Here is a 22,877-nt window from a genome sequence, read left to right on the forward strand (position 1 = left end):
AAGAGCTGGGATGAAACCGAGAAGTCAGTTTTACCACAGAGACAGCTCCCAAAAAACAAGAGCAGAAGCATGGTGTCAGTAGGTCTTCAGAATCATCTTGATTCAAATAGATGACTGACAGATGAGTAATGGAAGAAGATATTTTTTCTGTCCTAGAGAATATATATAAAATAATTATTTAAAAATTAAAATACATAAGTTGCATGATGATTTGTTTGTTTATTTATTGGTTTAACACCGGGCGGCACAGTGGCTCGATGGGTAGCAGTGTTGACTCACAGCAAGAAGGTCCTGGGTTCGATCCCCAGGCAGGGCGGTCCGGGTCCTTTCTGTGTGGAGTTTGCATGTTCTCCCCGTGTCTGCGTGGGTTTCCTCCGGGAGCTCCGGTTTCCTCCCACAGCCCAAAAACATACAGTCAGGTTAATTGGAGACACTAAATTGCCCTATAGGTGAATGTGTGTCTTTATGTGTGTGTAAGTGTGTCTGCCCTGTGATGGACTGGTGACCCGTCCAGGGTGTTACTGTGTGCCTTGTGCCCATTGAAAAGCTGGGATAGACTCCAGCATCCCCCAACCCCCCCAGCATTTAGCAAACACCTTTACTCAAAGCGACTTACAGTACTGAGACAGTATACAGTCTAAGCAATTGTGGGTTAAGGGCCTTGCTCAGGGGCCCAACAGTGACAGCCTGGCAGTGGTGTGGCTTGAACCAGCAACCTTTTGATTACTAGTCCAATACCTTAACCACTAGACTATAACTTGCCCTTGAGTTATACAAACCTTTGATGACTGGAGTGACTCCCTGAGTGAATCAGTGAGTAAATCAGTGAATCAGTGAGTCAGTCAGTGCTACAGAACTTGAGAAACAGGTGTAAAGACAGACTTCTACCTTGAGGTTCTACCACACACGACCTCCTGTTCCTCTACTTAATCTTTCAATTCCCAGAAGCTACCAGCTTTAGTCCCTCATTGCCAGGGCTAAACATCCCACCAAGCACCGTGATGGAAAGCACATGTCAGTCGAGGAGCCTGAGCGCTCGCCAGATTCTTCCTCACCATGCTTAGTCACGAAAGCAGGATGGGGCACGTGAAGACGAGCCGAAAGAAGAGAGAACTAGGAAAGCAAGGAGAAAGATGGGAGGAGGGGGAAGAGCAGAACGCCAGGGTCAGAGAAAGAGCAAGGTTAAAAGCGTGGAGGACAGATAGACTGACAAAATGAGCATATGTGTATGAGACACTGAAGGCAGGAGGAGGAGGAGTTTGAGATGGGGGGGTATATGTGTGTATGTGTGTGTGTGTGTGTGGGGGGGGGGGGGGTGAGAGACAGTGAGGCCTGAGTTGTGGTGTAAGCTCTGCCAACAAAGGCCTTCTTGTTTCATTTATTTCCCAGAAACGGCGTCAGCTGTCCAACAGGGTCACCAAAAAAACTGAATGGAAAAATGCTTCCAGTCCCAAAAATCTGCAACACATTAAAAGCTCACAATAGTGCAGAATCACCTTAAACGACTCCGGATAAACCAGATGAAGTTGCATTCATCATCACGTTCATTAACTTCAGAGTGGATTTAGCACCGCAATCTAAAACTCCCATCTAAGCGGTTGTAAGAGGATCCATGCAGACGAAATCTGAAAGTGACTTTATACGCCGTGGCGTGCATGCAGGCCGAGATTCGTGTCCGAGAGTCGAGAGGAAGTACGGACGAGTGTGAGCATATGTGCTCGGCTGCTCGGTCTCAGTGGGGGTGGGGGTCAGCGCTGCAGCAATAATGCTGTTCGCACGCACAGCACCCCTCACCCTCCTCCCTCCCTCCCTCGTTCCTTCACTCCCTCTCGTCTCGCCTCCCCTCCCAGGCGAAACTTCGATAAAGGCCTCGAATTCGGCTTAACTATTCACGTCCCTGCGCAGACCTCAGAGAAACAGATTTCCTGGAACATACAGAGGGATTAGTGCTCGTTTTTATCAAGTGTGCCACTGTGGAGCATTGTGCTGCTGGGTAATACAGCACAGAAGCACAATGGAGTTAAATATGGGTGTACTTACATGGAAATCCTACACTATATGGCAAAAAGTATGTGGACAACTAACCATGAGCTTGTTGAAACTCCTATTACAAAACAAAGAGCATTAATACAGAGTTAGAACATCCTCAGAAGATTTTTTGTTTGTTTTGCATCCCCTAATTTTCCTCCCAATGTAGTCGTATCCAATTACCCAGTGTCCCTTTTTCTATTTTTTAATTAGATGTAGAAATATATACAAGGACCTGCACCAAGAGAAATTCCTTGTACATCTGGTACTTGGTGAATAATAAAGATTCTGATTCTGTCTACTGATGCTGACCTTCACTCCTGACAAAGGAAAGCCATGACTAACACACACGCCCTTCGACGTGTGCAGTAGCCGACTGCATCTGTTCACCTGCATGAGACAAGTTCATATGTGGCTCAGTCTCATGCATGGAGAGTCACACACTGAACACATTATCCCCCGTCTCTGTGCAGGCGCCATCGATCAGCCAGCAGAGGTCGTAATTGCGTCAGTTATGAGGAATCTCCTTCGCCTCTCCGGCATCCACCCTATGAACGAGCCAATCACTGTTCGTGTAGGCGCCCAGCCTGCCGGTAGCCGAGCTGAGATTTAAACTCAGGCGTTTGAGATGTCAGCTCTGGTGTGCTAGTGTGTTTTACCGCTGCATCACCTGAGCACATCTCAAAAGATTTTCTGTCAGGATTTGTGTCCATTCGGTCAAGAGAGCATTTGTACGGTAGGACACTGATGTTGGACGAGAAGGCCTGGCAAGAAATCGACATTCTAATTAATCCCAAATGTGTTCAGTGTGGTTGGCATCAGGGATCTGTGCTGGCCACCAAAGTTTATCCACACCAAACTCGTCAAGTCTTCATGTCTTGACGGAATTCACTTTGTGCAACAAGGACAGTCATGCTGGCCACAATATTAGAAACATTAAATTTTATATCATATAAATCATTTTACCAAATTATAAGCACTTGGATTGCAGAGGCATCAGTAACAAAAACCGGAAATCAGCAAAAAGGGACTGACTGTGATAGGTGGCCTTTTACAGAACAGTCACTAAATGCACAGAAATAAAAAGTTGAATTAATTGAATGGACTTAATATGACAAAGTCTCAATAAACTGTAATCAAATATTGTGATTCGAAAAGATGACACAGCTTGTGCATCAAAGTCTGATAACTTGGTATAAAGTGTGCAAAATCTGGACCCTTAAGTAATGAGTGAATATGTATTCATGATATGAAGAGTAAGCAAAACCATAACCACAATTCTATCCCGACTATTGATTAAACAAGAGCAATCAGCCATGGTATTGCCCAATACCTAATCAGTCAATACTGCCAATACCGATATCCTAATACACTGCTGGTGCAATGGGGTGCTCGGGCCCCCAACCTGTTTATGCCCAAGGCTCTTAACCGTTCCCTTAAACCTGCAGTCAATCTACAATCCTGCACTGCAGGGGAACCCCAGCCCTAAATTAAAATCCCACTCTCCCACACCCACACAGACCCACCTCCCAACCTCCACATCAACACACCCCCACTTCACCAGTCTCCACACCCACACAATCCACCCACACTGAAAAGTCTTTATCCAGAGGTATTTCTCTGGAATGATACAGTTGAAAGAAATAAGTTTGTGAACCCTATGAAATCACTTGTCATAAATGACATAAAATCTGGTTTGATCCTCCAATTCATAATAACAGATGGATTCGATTTTGGTACATGGATCTTTGGTTTTTCTTTTTTCATTTCAAAAACCAATATTATAAAATGGGAAAACGGGTTGTGGTTGGCATCAGGGCTCAGTGCTGGCCACCGAAGTTTATCCACACCAAACTCATCTTCATGTCTTTACGGAATTTACTTTGTGCAACAAGGACAGTCAAGCTGGAACAAGAAAGAACCTTCGCCAAACTGTTGCCACAATATTAGAAATGTATTTCATATAAATCATTTTACTAAATTATGGTTTATGCTTAGATTGCAGAGGCTTTTTCATTTCAAAAACCAATATTAAAAAACGGGTTGTTTTTCGTTTTAAATAAAAAAAATAAAAATGACAAACAAACAGAAACCGAATAACGGATTGTATTTTAATATTCTGTTTAGTTCTGATTAAAGTGATAGGAAATGTTGAATTCAAACATTTAAATACGACCCGTTATTTAATTTCTGTTTGTTTGTTATTCGATTGAAAAAAAATGAGGGATCTTCAAAAAAGTTCAGCACTTTTATATTGTGGTTGGAAGCGGTGAGGGTGGAGGAGTAATCGGTTGAGCCTGAGAGACGCTTATAGTTCCGGATTTAGCTCCATCTGATTTCCACCTTTTTGGATGCTCATAGAAGCCTTAAGGGGAAGAAGATTTTCATGGGATGATGATGTGAAAGCAGCGCTGCATCAGTGGCTATGAGCTCAACCAAAAACATTTTTTGGTGATGGCATTAAAAAGTTTATACAACGCTGGGAAAATGCATCAGAAGGTTTTTGAAATTCTTAATATATACAGTTTTTAAAGAACACTCATATCTGATAACTGGTGGAGACTTTATTACTCTCTAAAGTAATCACATTTCTTCTACCAGGTGATCAGATTTGTACAATGATGAAAAGGAATCTTCTGGAAATGCCACAGCATCCAAGTTGGGTTCATCTCTGACTTTTCATTTTATTACACACTGTGTTGTTAATTTTACGTTTGTGTTATATGCAGACACTGTTGATAGGGTTCACAAACTTTTACTTAAAACTGTACATTAAACAGACACGCACTTACAAACAAACAGCATGCACATTTCAAAATCAGGATTGTCGATAATCACACTTGATCATAACGTGATTCACTATAAAATCCACCCAGTAACACAGCTGATTTGGAAACAGACTGAATCAAAACATTTAGTTGGTGATTTAAAGATGCTGAAGGCTACTGCAGATCTCCCGTCTCTTCTTGCCCAGATCCCATAAAGGCTAGGCATGCTAGAGCAAATACATAAGCAGACACCTCATCCCATTGGGTTAAAGGTGAGAAAAAGTGAAGGAGTAGTGGAGTAGAATTGGGTTTGTAGGAATGGGTAAAATTACCAAGCAGGTCGATCTACCTCTGAGCAGCTCTAGAAGGAACGGGGAGGGTAGGGTACTTACAGAGGCGAGAGTCCAACCGCGGGTCGAGCCACGATGTGCTCTGGCTTTTGTGGTCAATGAAGTAAGTTTCTCCCTGAGGGGTGACTGCCTGCTCCCAGCCTTCCGGCAGCTGTCCTGTTCAAGCAGCAACAGCACAACAACAGCTCGAGATCAACCGTGTGCGCTTTTAGGCTCTCCGCTTCCTTTAGATTTGCTCAGGGATTGAGTTAACCCAAACAAGACCAAGCGAGAAAGATCAGCAAAGAATCAACACTAGACCTGGAATGAAATGTGACCTCGCTTGACAACGTGAAGCCGGCTACAACATGGAAAGTTCCACTCTTTGTTTTGCTGTTCTGTAAATTTGTAGCTTTGGAACTCTGGGGGAAAAGGTTACATGTCGGGTCCTGCGCTGAGGAGAGCAGAACAAAGCAATAGGAAAAAAAATCCATCAAAACAACAAAGGCTGTAAGAAATCCCGTCCTGACAAGTGTGGGATGCCAGCCAGCGAGCCAGCATTGTTCTACTGGGAAGATGGAGGAGGGAGTGGGGGATGGACTGTACTTAAAGAAAAGAAAGAAATACAACCAGTAAAAGAGAGATAGAGTTCAGGATGAGTTATAGACCACTGGTCCTTTGGCCGTCCAGTAGATCAGCACTGTCTGTGATTTCTCAGGACTTACACAATCCATCACTGACTTCTAGGAGATCCAAAACAAACCATGAACTACTTTCATACTCTGTCCTGGTTATAGTGTCGGAGTCGCCACCTGTAAACACTAAATGCAAGCCAGAAATACACTATGCACAGGGTGCCAATCAACTCCCATCCAGTGACAATTTTAGTAGCCAATCCTTCTACAATTTCCAAGAGGTGGGAAAAATAAAACTTAGGAAATCCATCTGGACACAGGAGAGGCAAGTGAAACTCCTCACAGCCAGTGACCAAATCCATGGACTGGACCCATGTTGATGTGTGGCACTCACCTGACATTGCTGATAGTTTTTAATGTTGATGCACTAATAAAGCTTAATTTTATACAATATTTTCTCTTTTTTATTGGCATTTCCCCTTATTTTTCATTCCCCCCTTAATATAATCCTTATAATTATTATTGAGATGAATGGATGGATGGATGGATGGATTAATTCCGAAGGAAATTAAGGCCTCAGTAGCAAGTTACTGTTACTGGTGGTTAAGTGCAGCCAAACATCTAAAAAGCCTGAGCTAAGCATCAATACTTTAATTCTGGTCCAGCTCAAATCTTAGACATAAGAAGTGAGTCAATCCAAAAGTTTTTAGCCACATTTTGACATTAGAATTAGCCAAGTGGTAGAAAAGCTTCATAAAATATTGTTTGGACCAGCAGAACAGGGTGGTGTACACACACCACCCTCACGTAGAGTACACCATCGTTGTTTTACACGATAAAGCTGAGAAGCTTTTGCTTTCCCTCCAATGGTTTACATTTACATTCAGGTATTTGGGAGAATTTCTTTTTTCAAATCAACTTGCAAGTCAGACAGGATACAATTCAAGCAATTGATGGTTAAGGACCATGCAAACAAGGGCACAACAGTGGCAACTTGGCGGCTTGAACCAGTGACCTTGTTATCAGTGGTCCAGTACCATTGAGCCACCACTGTCCATAGATCACATTCCAGATTTGGAACCAATCAGCACAGTCTGATCACTCACATCTAAACCCTACAGGTCTCTTTATCATTTTTACAATTCAGTTTAGGTTTTCTTTTGCCCTGTTAAAAAGCATTAAATAGAATCTGTCAAAGCTATAAAAACTGTAAGAATTAAACGTAAGACGATATAATGAACTGAACATGTTTCTCTGTAACACTCTCCTTGTCTGGAATCCTTTAAAGCACTGGCAGGGTAAAAAAAAAAAAAAGACACACCTTTTTTCCATTTCATCACAAATCAGGGATTTTAGGGAGGAAAATAGTAAAACAAGGCAAAAACATTTGGAAGTAATTTGCTCCTCTGGCTTCAGGAGGGAGAAAGCTTCAGTCTATGCCACTGGCCAACGCTCACCAAGTCATATCGAAACTGAGGAGACGTCTCCGGCTACGGAGACTGAACAGTCTCAGCATCATGTCCCACTGCAACCAAACAAAAACGTGGACCAAAATATTTAAGAACCTTTTTTTTTTATCATATATTCTGTATGTTAACAGATTAACATGTGGCTTATATGTTTAATTATACAATATCACTACGACTGGGATCCGAAGTTCGAATCCCCTGCGGTGCTGCTGGCTGGTCAGGCATCTACATACAGACACGACTGGCTGGGAGAAGTCTGGGGAATGAGGATGGTTTAAGTCCTGTAAAGGATTGGCGTCCTGGGTGGGGTGTGTTACTACATTGTGCCCGTGATTCATACTGGGACTTACTTCAACCCCGTGTCAGCAACATTTCACCAGAGCATGTCACAGCAGCTTGTAAAATGCTTTAAACAGTGGATCATGCTGGTATGACACAAACACAAATACAGCAGGCCAATTACTGGACATTACCATAATTTCATCAGTCTATGCATTAATTTTTCAAAAGAAACCTTAATAAAAACAATTTTTTATTAAGTTGATGGTGAATTTAAAGAACTGCTGAAGCCCAATCGTTGACATGGAATATTTCAGCAGGTCTGATACAGTGTAGATCACGCAGCAAACTCAATTAAATAATTAATTAGATATGCAGAATATTGATGTTTATTCAGTAAACTGCTGAGAATCATTTATAAACACTGTATCAGAGTGTTTTGGTGTTTAGAGAAGTGCATTTTTGTCATTCTCAGACAGTCGAGCATGTTCTATTTTTGGGCGACACTTGGATTAAAGTAAACAAGCGTAGTTAACTTTATCAAGATTCTCTACGCCTACACCTCTAGAACTCAACAGGAAAGAATCAACATTTAATTTGCTATTTAAACTCCTGAGTGCCTGCTATCGTCACCCTCAGCAATTCTAAAAATAACAGGTACAGGAACGATACAGGTATGGTGAAAAAACATGTTGCTATTAAATATATCAATATAGATGGTTGAAGGTAGCTGTTGCATAATATACTATACATGCACTGTGTGCTAATCTAATCAAAGTTTGCATTATCCAACATGGAAAAGCCATTTAAAATATAACTCCCTCAGTAAATACGTGCTTCAAATCCACCAGGTTAGAGTGAAGATCCTTACCGAGGTTGGGTTGGGACAGGGCCATGCTGCGCTGCTGGACACCACCACTATTGCCTCCGGATTGATGCAGACTCATCTGGTTCATGCTAGCTGCCATGCTCTTGCGAGGGTCATGCCATGTGGTGATCTTCTCCACGTGACTGTACAGAGAAAGACAAACACATTTAAGAATTTATCTACTAATATTTTATATACATTTACTTTCAGAAAGGCTTTTTATAAGTCCTTATTGTAACACTATCAGAAATATGTAGACTGTAATGTGCTGGAAAAATGGTGAATACAATTTCATCAGAGCAGTGCCAGCAGCTTAATGGCTGTCAAAACATTATGAGACATACAAATAAATAGTGTGATCTTTTTGACCCAGCATATTTTATTCTGCAGTGGTAGGTCAGTTGGTAAAGTACTAGATTAGTAGAATAGTTAAAAATGCCTTTATTGTCATATATACATATACACGTGTACAGTACAATGTATTATTTCCATGTATCCCAGTTCATTTAGAAACTGGGGTCAGGGCACAGGGTAAGCCATTGTAGCAGACAGGGTTAAGGGCCTTGCTCTAGGACCCAACAGTGGCTGCAGGGCAGAGCCTGGATTTGAACAACAAATCTTCCAATTGATAGCCCAAAGCTCAACCCACTAAGCTACCACTGTCCCACCACTACAACGGTCCCATCACTGTTCCACCACTGCCACTGTCCCACCACTGTTCCACCACTGCCACCATCCCACCACTGTCCCATCACTGTTCCACCACTGCTACTGTCCCACCACTGCCACCATCCCACCACTGTCCCATCACTACCACTGTCCCACCACTGTACCACCACTACCACTGTCCCACCACTGTCCCATCACTACCACTGTCCCATCACTGTCCCATCACTACCACTGTCCCACCACTGTACCACCACTACCACTGTCCCACCACTGTCCCATCATTACCACTGTCCCATCACTTTCCCACCACTACCACTGTCCCATCACTGTCCTACCACTGTCTCACTGTCCCACCACAGTCCTACCACAGTCCTACCACTGTCCCACCCCTGTCCCACCCCTGTCCCACCACTACCACGGTACCACTAGTAATAAGAGGGTTGCTGATTTTAGCTGCACCATATTGCCAAGTTGCCACTGTTGGATCCCTAAAGCAAGGCCTTTAAACCTCATATAAAAGCATCACTGAAAAACATGTCGCAAAAATTATTAAAAATCCCAAGACTGCCATGACAATCACGTCCCTTGCAAGTAAATGTAAAGTTTTTCACATCAACTGCGACCCTCACACATCAAACCAGTTCAGACCTGGAGACAAACTCGTATCTATACATCTACAGAACGTCCAGGTTATTTACTCAGAGACAATGTGAAGGGGCACTTGTAATCGTGATTGCACTTGTAGTCATAGTAACACTCCAAAAGTGTGTGCTGGAATGCACTTCCTTGAAGGTGATTGATTTGAACCATGTACACTACATTGTGTCCACAGCTGAGAACCTGTTCAGCTGGATGGAATTTATGAAGCGTACGTCTGACGAGCCTTCAAACCTGCGAGCTACACAACGTCCCCTCAAAATATCCACTGTTCCAGCACTTCATTCATGCATCGCAGCGTAAATTACTCAACATGTCGGCTAAAGCACACCTACAAACCTACAATGGCAGTAATCAGATAGCGTGAAAGAACATTAGCACAGATAAGGTTTCAGCTGCAGTTCTTGATCCGCAGGATTTAGGTGCTTTAGCCGCACGGGCTTGTTTGTACACAAACCCCGCTGGGCGAATAAATCCGAGGCGAGGCGAGGCGAGGCAAAGTTAGAGGAGGTACAGTGAGTCAAGGCACGCACAAGAGACTCGAGCCCGGCGTGATTCACTCGGGCCTATTTAACCAGTACCGGGAAGATTAGCCACTTCCTGCCGCTCTGACGCCTGACCTTGGCAGAACAGGAAACCCACTTTTATAGGGTCGAAAAAACACCCAGAGATTATTGTGTGCATAATACACATATAATTATTAACAGATACAGTGAAGGGAAACTTTCAGTGCATGTATTTGATCTGAATGAAACTGAAACGTTTATTGATTAATACATATACACACACTATGTGACTTAACTTGTACTATAAACATAAACAAAATAGTACTTAATAAGCATAAACAAAAGCAGTTTGATACTCTTGTCCCACTCATAGATCTTTAGTTATAAATATATGTAAAGGCTACATTTAAAATAATAAAATGTTACATATTAATGCAACAAAACCAGATTTTATATCACAGGTTGGAATGATGTTACAGAGTGGAAAGAGTAACAATCATGCTGACACTCAAGTTCTTAGGGACAAAATTACACAACACTTTAATAAAAGAAGCTACAAAACCATTAATAAAAACCTTAAACATTCCTGTAAATTCTCTAAGTGTGAAGCCCACAAACTGTCCCCAGACAGGTTACAATATTTCAAAACATGCTCTCAGATTACTGATACAAAAGGATTGCACAATCTAACTATATCACATTTATAAATGAGAAAATTACACATTACGCTACAATACACACTTGGATATTTACCTACTAGCGTAAACAACAACACAGCGATGCAGCATTTTCTTGCGCATTCTGTTGCCATTGCCATTAACAATTGGCCAGGACCAGTCGGGTCAGGAACAGTTTCTTTCCCACCTCATTTACTTTACTGAACACCAAACTACACTGTCAATACCATCAATACCCCGGACTGCACACTGGACCTATTATTTATTATTTGCACCTTTACACAACTGTCACAGCTGTATATATATATATATATATATATATATATATATATATATATATATATATATATATATATATATATATATATATATATATATATATATATATGTTTACCTGTATGTGTATAGTTATTGTGCAGTTATTCGCAGACTTATAGTTACAGTTGTTTAGTTATTTATTTTACACATCTTAATTATTATTACTATTATTATAATACATACCTAACTAATCCCATTCTCATTCATGTGCTTATTATTATTATTATTGTTATTACTACTATGTATATTGTACCATGTACATAGACATAATACCATACATGTAAATAGCTATAGTTATAATTATATATTAATGACAGATACTGTATATACGTTTACTGATATTGTCTGTTTTAACACAATGCATCTGCATTTCGCAGCCTTGTACCTGTACTGAGTAATGACAATAAAGTTGAATCTATCTATCTATCTATCTATCTATCTATCTATCTATCTATCTATCTATCTATCTATCTATCTATCTATCTATCTATCTATCTATCTATCTATCTATCTATCTATCTATCTATCTATCTATCTATCTATCTATCTATCTATCTATCTATCTATCTATCTATCTATCTATCTATCTATCTATCAATACCAGCTCCAGCACTGCAACAGCAGTCAGTGGAAAAGTGTTCGACTGGACTGGTGAAGTTCCTCGATCCAGGACGAACCCTGGTTGTGTGAAAGCAGTCAGGAGCGACTGATTTATTTCCACATTGTTTGTTGTGTTCCAGAAATGCTGCAGGATGTTCCTCTCCACCAGGGGGAGATTTATGACCCGATGGGGGATGGTGTATAAGGCTGAGGGGCCTAAGGGCCTGGATGGAGCAGCTGTCCATCCAGCAGCTGTAAGATTATTCCCATAAGCCTAGAGATCCTCACGCAACAGGTCAAACCTGTCTGGTCCGGGGTCATGTCTCCCGATCAGGGGTGCTACTATAGGGCTTAACTAAAATACTCTATACTAAGTGCACAGTAGTTGTTAGAGAAATGCCCAGTAGACAGTGACCAGAGGCAAAGAATCAAACTCAGGTCCTCAGGACCCATGTTGCTATAATGTACGTTTACCAGTGTCACTGTGCCACCCCATATTTCCTCATGAATGCTCATATTTTATTCATTCATCTACAGTAATCACTTCATCCTCAATAGAATCACAGTGGGTCTGGCACCACCTGGAACTGGGCAAAAGGCAGAAACACTGAACAAGGTGCCAATTAATTACAAGATATCACACACACACACACACACACACACACAGACACACACTTAACTGTGTGGCATGGGTGTGTCTAACCCACTACACTACACCAGGACCCTGACAGGGTTGAAGCAGTTAGAGGAAAAGAATAAATGATCCACACCAGGGGGTCTGTTCTGGGAGGTGGAAGGAAAACACAGGTCCCAGAATCCATACTGTTGCATGTCTGCTCAGAACAGTACCTGGTAGGTGCCTGGCACAGCAGTCTGACACACCAGCTTGGCACTGCAGAGAGTTGAAGCTTGTGAGTTTGACTCTCAGCTGTGCTACCAGCCTGGTTGGGTCACACAATTGACACAATTGGCAGTGTCTGATGGAGGGAAGGTTGGGTAGGGTTTTCTCTTATAGTCACTGCAACAGCAACTGCTGTCGGGTCAAGGTGTGGGCATGAATAAGTAGTGGAGGCACACTTAGGGCACTGTTATTATTTCAAGATTTCAGTGCTGACTAGTGTAGAGGCAGCTGGTGATTTCATACGTGTTGTAGGCATCGCTAGTCCATGGCTCTCGTGGTCAGTGGTGCAGGCAGCAGGAGAATTAAAAGTGGACGTGACTACCTTAGATAAAATGTACAGGAGAAATCCTGGTACGTGATTGTGAACACCTGCTTCAGTAGGGCACAAAACATCGCAAAAAATAGCAACACTGATCGATAAGTTCCTTTGTTTGTTATCAGTAGTAAATTATAAATAGCTCTTTGTTTGATTGTGTTATTGATTAAACTAAAGCAGGATTAAAGAGTACAAATGTTTCCATGAACAAATGTAACTATATGATTAGAGGCTTGTGGGTTGATGCATAGTTTGTTTGGTTTGGCTTGTGAGCTGACCTGAGCCGTGTTTACATGAGAACCTCACACGCTGGCATGTACAGTGCCTTGCAAAAGTATTCAGCCCCCTTGAACTTTTCAACCTTTTGCCACATTTCAGGCTTCAAACATAACGATATGAAATTGTAATTTTTTGTGAAGAATCAACAACAAGTGGGACACAATCGTGAAGTGGAACGAAATTTATTGGATATTTTAAACTTTTTTTAGAAATAAAAAACTGAAAAGTGGGGCGTGCAATATTATTCAGCCCCCTTGCGTTAATACTTTGTAGCGCCACCTTTTGCTGCGATTACAGCTGCAAGTCGCTTGGGGTATGTCTCTATCAGTTTTGCACATCGAGAGACAGAAATTTTTGCCCATTCTTACTTGCAAAACAGCTCGAGCTCAGTGAGGTTGGATGGAGAGCGTTTGTGAACAGCAGTTTTCAGCTCTTTCCACAGATTCTCGATGGGATTCAGGTCTGGACTTTGACTTGGCCATTCTAACACCTGGATACGTTTATTTGTGAACCATTCCATTGTAGATTTTGCTTTATGTTTTGGATCATTGTCTTGTTGGAAGATAAATCTCCGTCCCAGTCTCAGGTCTTTTGCAGACTGCAACAGGTTTTCTTCCAGAATGGTCCTGTATTTGGCTCCATCCATCTTCCCATCAATTTTAACCATCTTCCCTGTCCCTGCTGAAGAAAAGCAGGCCCAAACCATGATGCTGCCACCACCATGTTTGACAGTGGGGATGGTGTGTTCAGGGTGATGAGCTGTGTTGCTTTTACGCCAAACATAACGTTTTGCATTGTGGCCAAAAAGTTCGATTTTGCTTTCATCTGACCAGAGCACCTTCTTCCACATGTTTGGTGTGTCTCCCAGGTGACTTTTTATAGATATCTTTGAGAAATGGCTTTCTTCTTGCCACTCTTCCATAAAGGCCAGATTTGTGCAGTGTACGACTGATTGTGTCCTATGGACAGAGTCTCCCACCTCAGCTGTAGATCTCTGCAGTTCATTCAGAGTGATCATGGGCCTCTTGGCTGCATCTCTGATCAGTCTTCTCCTTGTTTGAGCTGAAAGTTTAGAGGGACGGCCGGGTCTTGGTAGATTTGCAGTGGTCTGATACTCCTTCCATTTCAATATGATCGCTTGCACAGTGCTCCTTGAGATGTTTAAAGCTTGGGAAATCTTTTTGTATCCAAATCCGGCTTTAAACTTCTCCACAACAGTATCTCGGACCTGCCTGGTGTGTTCCTTGGTCTTCATGATGCTCTCTGCGCTTTAAACAGAACTCTGAGACTGTCACAGAGCAGGTGCATTTATACGGAGACTTGATTACACACAGGTGGATTCTATTTATCACCATCAGTCATTTAGGTCAACATTGGATCATTCAGAGATCCTCACTGAACTTCTGGAGTGAGTTTGCTGCACTGAAAGTAAAGGGGCTGAATAATATTGCACGCCCCACTTTTTAGTTTTTTATTTCTAAAAAAAGTTTAAAATATCCAATAAATTTCGTTCCACTTCACGATTGTGTCCCACTTGTTGTTGATTCTTCACAAAAATTTACAATTTCATATCGTTATGTTTGAAGCCTGAAATGTGGCAAAAGGTTGAAAAGTTCAAGGGGGCTGAATACTTTTGCAAGGCACTGTACAGGAACAATAGCTGGGCGCTGGATCACGGGCAACACCAGGGCTGAAACAACACCGCCCACCCCTCTGCCCACTGGTACGATATGCTAGCAGTGCTGTGTAGAGATCCAAAATTCGAAACCGATATAAACACAAAGCCAGACTTGTATGTGAACGTAAACATTAATTCACAGCCCTGAGGTTTTGCCACCAAGTTAGCGAGTAAATTCAGGAATTCCTCTGGATTAACAGTGATTCATAGACGGTTCGACATCTAACCAGCTCCATCACCATGACTGCTTACTTTCTTTTGTGCACAATCTTTGGGCACAATTTCTACTTATATGAAGAATTTAACAGAAATGAATCGATCAATAAATAAAAGATTGATTCTTCTCGGCTGCCCATGTTAGGTCAAGTCAAGGTGGATAATGCGTCCGCATATTTTATTTGGTTTGATTTGGTTTTTTATTCCAGTCGCCCACCCTGATGCAACCGTTCTATTTATCCAGGCTTGGGCCGGCACAAAGGGTGCACTGATTTGTGTCCCCCCAATCTGCAGGTTTATATAACACCATGTGTGTTCTGTATTTGTGAGCCCAAGCCAGGATTCAAACCCCTGGAACTCATCGCTGTTACCAGCCGTGTGGCTCATAACATTACGCCACACAAGCGCACAACATACTGAAATTTATAGCTGTGTTCCATTCAAGTTGCCATTTATTTTTTTATGTAGTCGTTTATGGGGGGGGGGGGGGGGGGGGGGGGGGGGGGTTATAAAAAGCAGTAAGTGTAAATAAAATTACTGTGAAAGCAGTGTAGTACTGGGGAAGATGAGCAGACTGTAACATGTTATATTCTAGTACAGAAAAAAACACTCACAAAGCGCAGCGGTAATACAACTGAATAAACATACACTATCTGGCCAAAAGTATGCGGACACCCCCGCTAATTATTGACTTCAGGTGTTTCAGTCACACCCAGGGCTAACAGGTATAACAATGCAACCCTGTATCAGAAATAAAAAGCTGTGGTTTGACAAGGCTGGTGTGGATGAACTCCAGTGACCTTAAACTTGCTGAACATCTGAGATTAACTGAAACGGCAATTCCAAATGTCTAGCTTACAAACTTAACTGGCCCAAATTTCCACAGACACAGTCCAAAATATTCAAGGAACGCTTTACCAGATGAGTGGAGACTGTTATTGCTGATAGCATGTTTTTAAAAGTAGCCATCCTTAACACAGCTGTGTATGTTTAACTGGATTTGAAGTGCAGCTCTCTGGTCTGTCGGCCACACCGGTGCTGAATGAGATGAGCAGCAGGTAACGACCTACACCACACAACCTAAAGTAAACATTTTAGTCGTGCATCAGCAAGAGGTGCTTAAACCCAGAGGGAAGGAGCAGTTCACGTCCTCACTGCTGTATTTCACTCACACCTTGTCACTCAACTCCAGAATAAGTCACGTTATCTCTAAGATACACAGCAGTTCGATGTGCTGATACACGGGTATATTTAAACACGCTTCACACTCAAATCTACTCCGCTTTACAAAAGAAAAAGAAAAAAAATAGATGGAAATACACTGAATAACAAGATCTCTGGAAGGATTCATGAAATTACAGGGTTACATTGATTGATGCAGGAACTCATCTAGGAATAGGAAGATAAAGGAACTGAAGTCAAGTGCTGGTTAGTGTTAACTCTCAGCTATGGACAATAGCCATGCTCCAAGTTAAGTCAGAAACTATAATATGATACTGAGCTGTCAGTACATACTGCACATATGTAACCTAGTAAGAGTGAACATTATAACGGGTAATGACCCCTTTCTCAAACATTACACTGGCAGCTAAACGGTTAACTGTTTCACATTCCTATAGTGCAAACCATGTTTGATCCCTGTAACTTTGGCGTCTTGGCTTGAGTCATATCTCTGGGGTAAACTGAAGAAAGAATTCCAACACACCCAGAAAAAACGAGCTGGAGGCACAACGCGCCACACGGAAATGTGCCCACACACTTCAGGCCAGGTGCAGATTTAATGCAGTAATGCTTTTTCTTAATGAACCGCCACCAGACACCCAGAAATCACAGACCGTCTTCTGTATCCTCTCCGAGGGGTAAAAGTCCCAAAATAGGAAGCCGAATCCCAGCTCTCCACCACATCTGACGGTCCTTTTGATTTTTCTAATTATATGCTTGCGGAACCGCCACAGACACAAAGGCACGTCTTACTTTCATCCGGGCTCAAGGTCCAGACTACGAGCTCTGGGAAAGTCAACAACTTCTAGACGAGGTTGGTTAAGTCTGGAGAGGCGAGAGAACTCAAAACACATCAACAAACAGTACAAAGCTCAGACTGTGCTCGTACAGGTTAAATCATTTTTCCCTCATTCTCCTCCCAATCTAGTCCTATCCAATTTCCCAATTGTAATATGGGCAGTTGTAGCCAAGTGGTTAGGGTACTAGACTAGTAAGCAAAGTGTCATTGGTTCAAGCCCCACCACTGCCAGGTTGTCACTGTTTGGCCCTTGAGCAAGGCCCCTAACCCTAATTGCTAAGATAGTATGCTGTCACAGTACTGTAAGTCGCTTTGGCCAAGAAAAGATCATCACAAGCCCCCTTTAACACTTGTGCAGTCGCCAACAGCTACTTTTCACCTGCTGGAGACAGGGTCTCGCAGAAAGCAGGATCGTCTGCTGTGACCCCCTCTCTGGTCAGGGGAATATCTTGTATTTATGTATTATTATTGTATTAAATGATGGTTGCTTTGGCTTTGTGTTACCTGTCAATGTTTTATTTATTTATTTAGTTAGTTAGTTAGTTAATTAATTAGCTGTTTTATGCCGTGCTTACACCATGGTTGTATTGTCAATGTTTTTAAGTTTCAAATACTCACCAAAATCAAAGCAGACCTTGGTTTTAGCCCTGCTTTTGATCACTGTCTGTAAGCACAGTGGGGTGGCACAGTAGGTAGTACTGTGGCCTCACAACAAGCAGGGCCTGGATTCGATTCTCCAAACCAAGACAGGACCGAAACCACAGTGCATGAGCAGTCAAGGTAAAAAAATGGGAAGGGGGGTAAATAAATGGAATGTGGCTTTGCTAAACCAGGAGAATCATCCACATCGGACCAAACAGCAGAATGAACCCACAGCTCCCAGTCAGTGGTACACAGTCAAAATGTGAACAAAAAGATGTGGATCCACTTTCCCAATCAAGCCATTCTCAGGTTACTGGGGGTTTTCCCCACTGTCACCAGTACAATAGCCCTTCCACTCACAGCGGACAGGGACGCCGAGGCAAAGGGCGTCGTGGACCTGTCCAGAAGACGGATCACGAAGGGGTCTTCAGATTGTTGTAGCACAGCAAGGGGCAGCAGCTGGAAACCCTGGAATCAGAACTATTTAATTGAATTTAAAGATGTGAGGGTGTGGAAGGCAGGAAGTGGAATGCGCTACTAATTATAGTCATCTCAACTGCTTCCGTGCCGCTAGGGCTGGAGATGGGGCCTGAGTTTGAAGGCTTCGACGAGCCTGGGGCAAGTAAAGACTAGTCCTGTGAAGCCTGGGTGGCAACGTAAGCCTAAACGTAAACAAGCTTATTTCTTATGTAGGAAAAACTACTGACTCAAGTGTTATTACTTCATTTATAAATAAATACACAAAATACTGACTGATATGCATTTTTATTACAGATAGTTAAGTCTGAAATGACCTTTAAAGTGGAGATAAACACAAATCCAGTGTGAGGGTTGGAAAAAGGAGTAAACCTCAGCAGGTCAAATTACACTCTTGTTTGTGTGGATCAAAACCCCAAAATACTTCTATGCTTGAGTGGAAAGTTGAACCAGTTCCCTGTCAGATCTTCCTCAGCTGTTGAAGAGGCCTGAGGGGGGCGGCTGCTCCTGTTACTAGTTAAGACAACTGGCTAGGCGAGAGCGGTCAAACCCAGGCAGCAGCTGTCGCTGGCTAAGCTAACTATAGACCTGGCACAGATTTGTTAGAGTCGCTCAGAGAGACAGAGGCACCTCCTTCACCCGGCGTGAAAGACAGCGTAGTCGTTCACCTCGCTGGCTTAATAAAACAAGAAAAACTCGCTCAAGTTTCGAAAGCTCGTAAATCCACGTGTTAGCTTGTTAGCTTGCCTGAACTATACACGCATCTGGTCTTCTTATGGTAGAAAGTGGAAGAATACAGTCGGCTCGACGGAGCTTAAGTAGGACCGGTCTGTTCTGTACTGCCATGTGAAGCAGCACTTTTATTGTCTCAAAAGGGCAAAGCTACACTTAAACCTCAGCCCCATTTAAAGTGCTTTAAAGGTTATTATAGTCCATTAAAGGTAATCTCTGTACAGCGCTGATGTGTTTATTTCTATCCTTATATGACCCGGTTAAAATATTTACCTTTATTACAGTACCAAGAACTATAAAAATCCAAGAATAGGCCTATTAAAGCTGCTGTTCTATTTTTTTACCATCCATAATACAAAACCCGCTAGCTGACCGTCAAAGACTTCGTTTGCATAATAATTTCTTAGCGTTTATTTAATAGTAGGCAAAAATTATCCAGAATTTATTTCCTTTTGACTGCTTCTGTATCATGTCACCACAGTGGATCATTCTAGTCCACATACATGCCTGACGCCCTTCCTGATAAGAAACCCTCCTGATTTTTAACTGGGCCTGGGACCAGCACTGCAACCTTAATGACAAGTGCACCTCACAATGGCTAAGCTGTGAGGCCATCCAATTAACTGGCCAGCTAACTGCAAAGAAAAATCACCATGCTATAGTCACTGGTGGACACGAATGGGATTTCATAGTCTGACTGGCCAGGAAAGCCAAAAACGTATCCAGAGGGTTTTTTTTTGGCTGCTCCAGGATCATGTCACCACAGCGGATCGTTCTGGTCCACATACATGAATTGGCACTATTTTTGTAGGATGCCCTTCCTGATGCAACCCATCCTATTTTTATCTGGGCCCAGGACTGGCACTGCAACCGCACTGACAAGTGCACCTCGCAATGGCTAAATACAATTAACTTGCCAGCTAACTGCAAAACAAAAACTGCCATGGTATAATCACTGTTGTGGGGAAAGTAATCAGACTAAAACTGGCAGGGGTCACTACAACAGATTATTGGACACCCTTCCTGACACAACCCTCCTTATTTTATCCAATCTTGGGACCTGCACTAAGAGCGCACTGACAAGTGAACCTTCTAATGGTTTGGCTGTTCGGCCACCCCTACTGCCTCTCAGGCCGATCATGTCTGTGTAGACGTCTGACCGGCCGACAGCACCACTGAGCACAATTTACTAGCTCAAGAGACACACACCAAAAACCTGACACATAGACCGCTGCCCATATGCTATTTAGATGTAAATAAACTAGCGTGTAGGTTTACTGTCATCTTATCATCCTGTAATAATTTGAACAGAAGATGTGATTAATATGCTTTGTGTCACACAACCATTAAAGCTTTTGTATATAAATGTCGGGTTTATTTATAAATGATCATTTGTATTAGTTCAAACACACTCCTGAATTAAATAAATGTGCTTGTTATTTGGGTAAAGTAATAAAATAATAGTAAAAAAATCCACTAGCTGAGTCATAACTGCTGGCACACCTCAAAGGAAGCTAAAACGTCGCTCCATACCTAAAACAATAAAAGCTTCTCGGGTCATTCTGTTACTGTAAAGAGGGTTTCAGTGTTTGTTGTTGTTGAAACTTGAATGACGCTGCAGCAGATTTTCCAGCCTATCCAAACATCAGTCTGGCTCCGTTCTCTGAAACCTTGCCCACGCTCGTGCATGCTTTGTTCTCAAACAAAAAGCTCGATTAAGGATTTTTCTTATTACAGTCTATAATGTGCCAAGCCTGGAGAGCTGCCCAGTATGTTCAACAGCTCTAAGACAGCCTGACCCCAGACCGGGCTCCAACAACAAGTAAATTGTCTGATAGCCAAAAGAGCAGCGATCTGATCTTCATTCCCTCCGAGCGCTTTAACCAAGCGTCCCTTTCACAAACCCACAGACCTCATGAAGTTCAATGTACAAAGAACTTATAAGATACGACACGGCTTTTCCTGACGTCAGTCTCAGAGCACTGAGGCTGTTTTTGTCTTGGTCATTCGTTCGGCTGCACTGTATTACTGTCAGCAAGCATTAAATCTGTATGTTCATGTGCACTGATGCTTTTATTCTACTGAGAGTTAAGAGCCTTGCCCAATCATGGCAAGTTGGCAGTGGTGGGACTTGAACCAGCAACCAGCTGAACACCAGTAATGTATTCACAGTCCTTTATTCACTGAGTACCAGTGGCCTAATAAACATCAGCCTAGTTTAATCAACACCAGTGTGGAAAGTGTTTATGTGCTCAGACCGAGGTCCTAAAAATTCAGCAGATGATTAAAGAACATAGATCGGTTTTAAGAGGTGGCACCCAGGTGGCACAGCGGGATATTCCGCTAGCACACCAGCGCCGAGAATCTGAACTCCTCTGTTTGAAACTCGCCGTTGCCACCGGTTGGCTGAGCGCCATCTAGCGGGCATAATTGGCAGTGCCTGCAGCAGACACGGTCCTGCTAGGGAGGGATGACCGCACTATGTGGGTGGGGTGTTCAAACGCTGTGTAAGGACCCTGATTAGCAGATAGAGAGGCGCCTGTGCCGAGTGCATAGGTGAAACTGGGTTCCGCTAAGGGCTGCACGCGGGTCGGAGGAGGCGTGAGCAGCAATATACCCACCTCGACTGCAATCAGGGATCCCCCAGCAGCGGAAGACAAATTGACTACGCTAAATTGGGAGAAAATGGAAGAAAATGCATCAATAATGTTCCGGGGAGGAGGGGGTGCTGCTGTCTGTTATGCTAGCCAAGGGTTCATTTCTTAGAGGTGCTATCAGTCAAACTGGCATATACACAGACATGATTGGCTATGTCTTGGGTGGAGGGACACCCATTCCAGGAAACTCGTATTTTCCAGTAAAACCAGACCTGCCACAACCCTGACCAGAATAAATCGGTTGATGAAAATGAAATGAAATTAAAAAAGAGGGAAATCAAAAGTCAGATTTATTTACATTTTAGGTTTCCAATTCCAGAATATTTACTTATTGGTGCAACATAAAAAAATCCACTAATCTTTTCACAGACATTAAACCTTAGTCAATTAAATAGAAAAAAAACTTTTAATGAAAGGTAATTTTAGTGGTTTAATGTAAATAAAAAGTGCACGAAAACTCCATCATTCTATACAGATTTCTGGTAATAGTTTAAAATGACCAGTCCAATATCACATTAAATTTAAGACTGGTGGGATTCTTTTAAACTTTGAGAGCAACAGTTGTCTGAGAAACTGAAAACCCAAATGTCTCCTTAAAATGGGAAAGTTCCCAGGAGCTGCTGGGAAAAAAAGCTCAGTCTGGATTACAGATCAATACATTGATTAGCTTCAGCAAGACCAGCTTCCCTGGTCAACATGTGTGCATTAAGTGTGAGAGTGTGTTTGTGTGTGTGTGTGTGTGTGTGTTTAGTGGCCGGGTGACCTTGACGAGAGGCGGCATCTAAATGGGTAAGAAGGAATGTTGTGGTGTTGTGGCACGTTGCAAGAAAGGCCGAGCCCCAGTCGCATTTTAAGACATCGCCCTGGCAACCCATGGCATTACCAGTCACACATTCCTGGATCAGACATCAGCATAGAAAGGCCTCCTGCACTGCCAAGTTAATAATTACTAAAGTTTAGTTTTTAACATTAATTACTCTGTCTGCTGACTGTGCAAAATCACAATAAGCCCAAATCAAATCAAACAGGTTTACCCCTAAATCCCAGTTTAAAACACAGTCTAACTGGAATGAATAAGTCTTAGGGGTGCAGTGGCTCTGAATTGGACAGTGCTGCTATGTTTCCAGCAGCCGAGCCTGTTAAACCTGTAAAACTG

The 22,877-nt window shown here is 42.5% G+C and overlaps 1 protein-coding gene across 3 annotated transcripts in view; it reads right to left on the minus strand.

The window, feature by feature from the left end:
- The window catches only part of wwtr1 (WW domain containing transcription regulator 1), a 57,385-nt gene that overhangs the window by 15,799 nt on the left and 18,709 nt on the right, over window positions 1-22,877 (minus strand). For 2 of the 3 annotated variants that reach the window (XM_063012692.1, XM_063012691.1), the window contains exon 2: window positions 8,380-8,519. In XM_063012692.1, coding sequence (XP_062868762.1) covers window positions 8,380-8,519 — 140 coding nt within the window. Of the gene's footprint in view, window positions 1-5,188; window positions 5,303-8,379; window positions 8,520-22,877 lie in introns of all 3 variants that reach the window. The other variant, XM_063012693.1, reaches the window with a different exon arrangement.

The sequence above is a fragment of the Trichomycterus rosablanca genome, chromosome 17 (genome assembly GCF_030014385.1).
Source record: "Trichomycterus rosablanca isolate fTriRos1 chromosome 17, fTriRos1.hap1, whole genome shotgun sequence".
Classification (NCBI taxonomy): domain Eukaryota; kingdom Metazoa; phylum Chordata; class Actinopteri; order Siluriformes; family Trichomycteridae; genus Trichomycterus; species Trichomycterus rosablanca.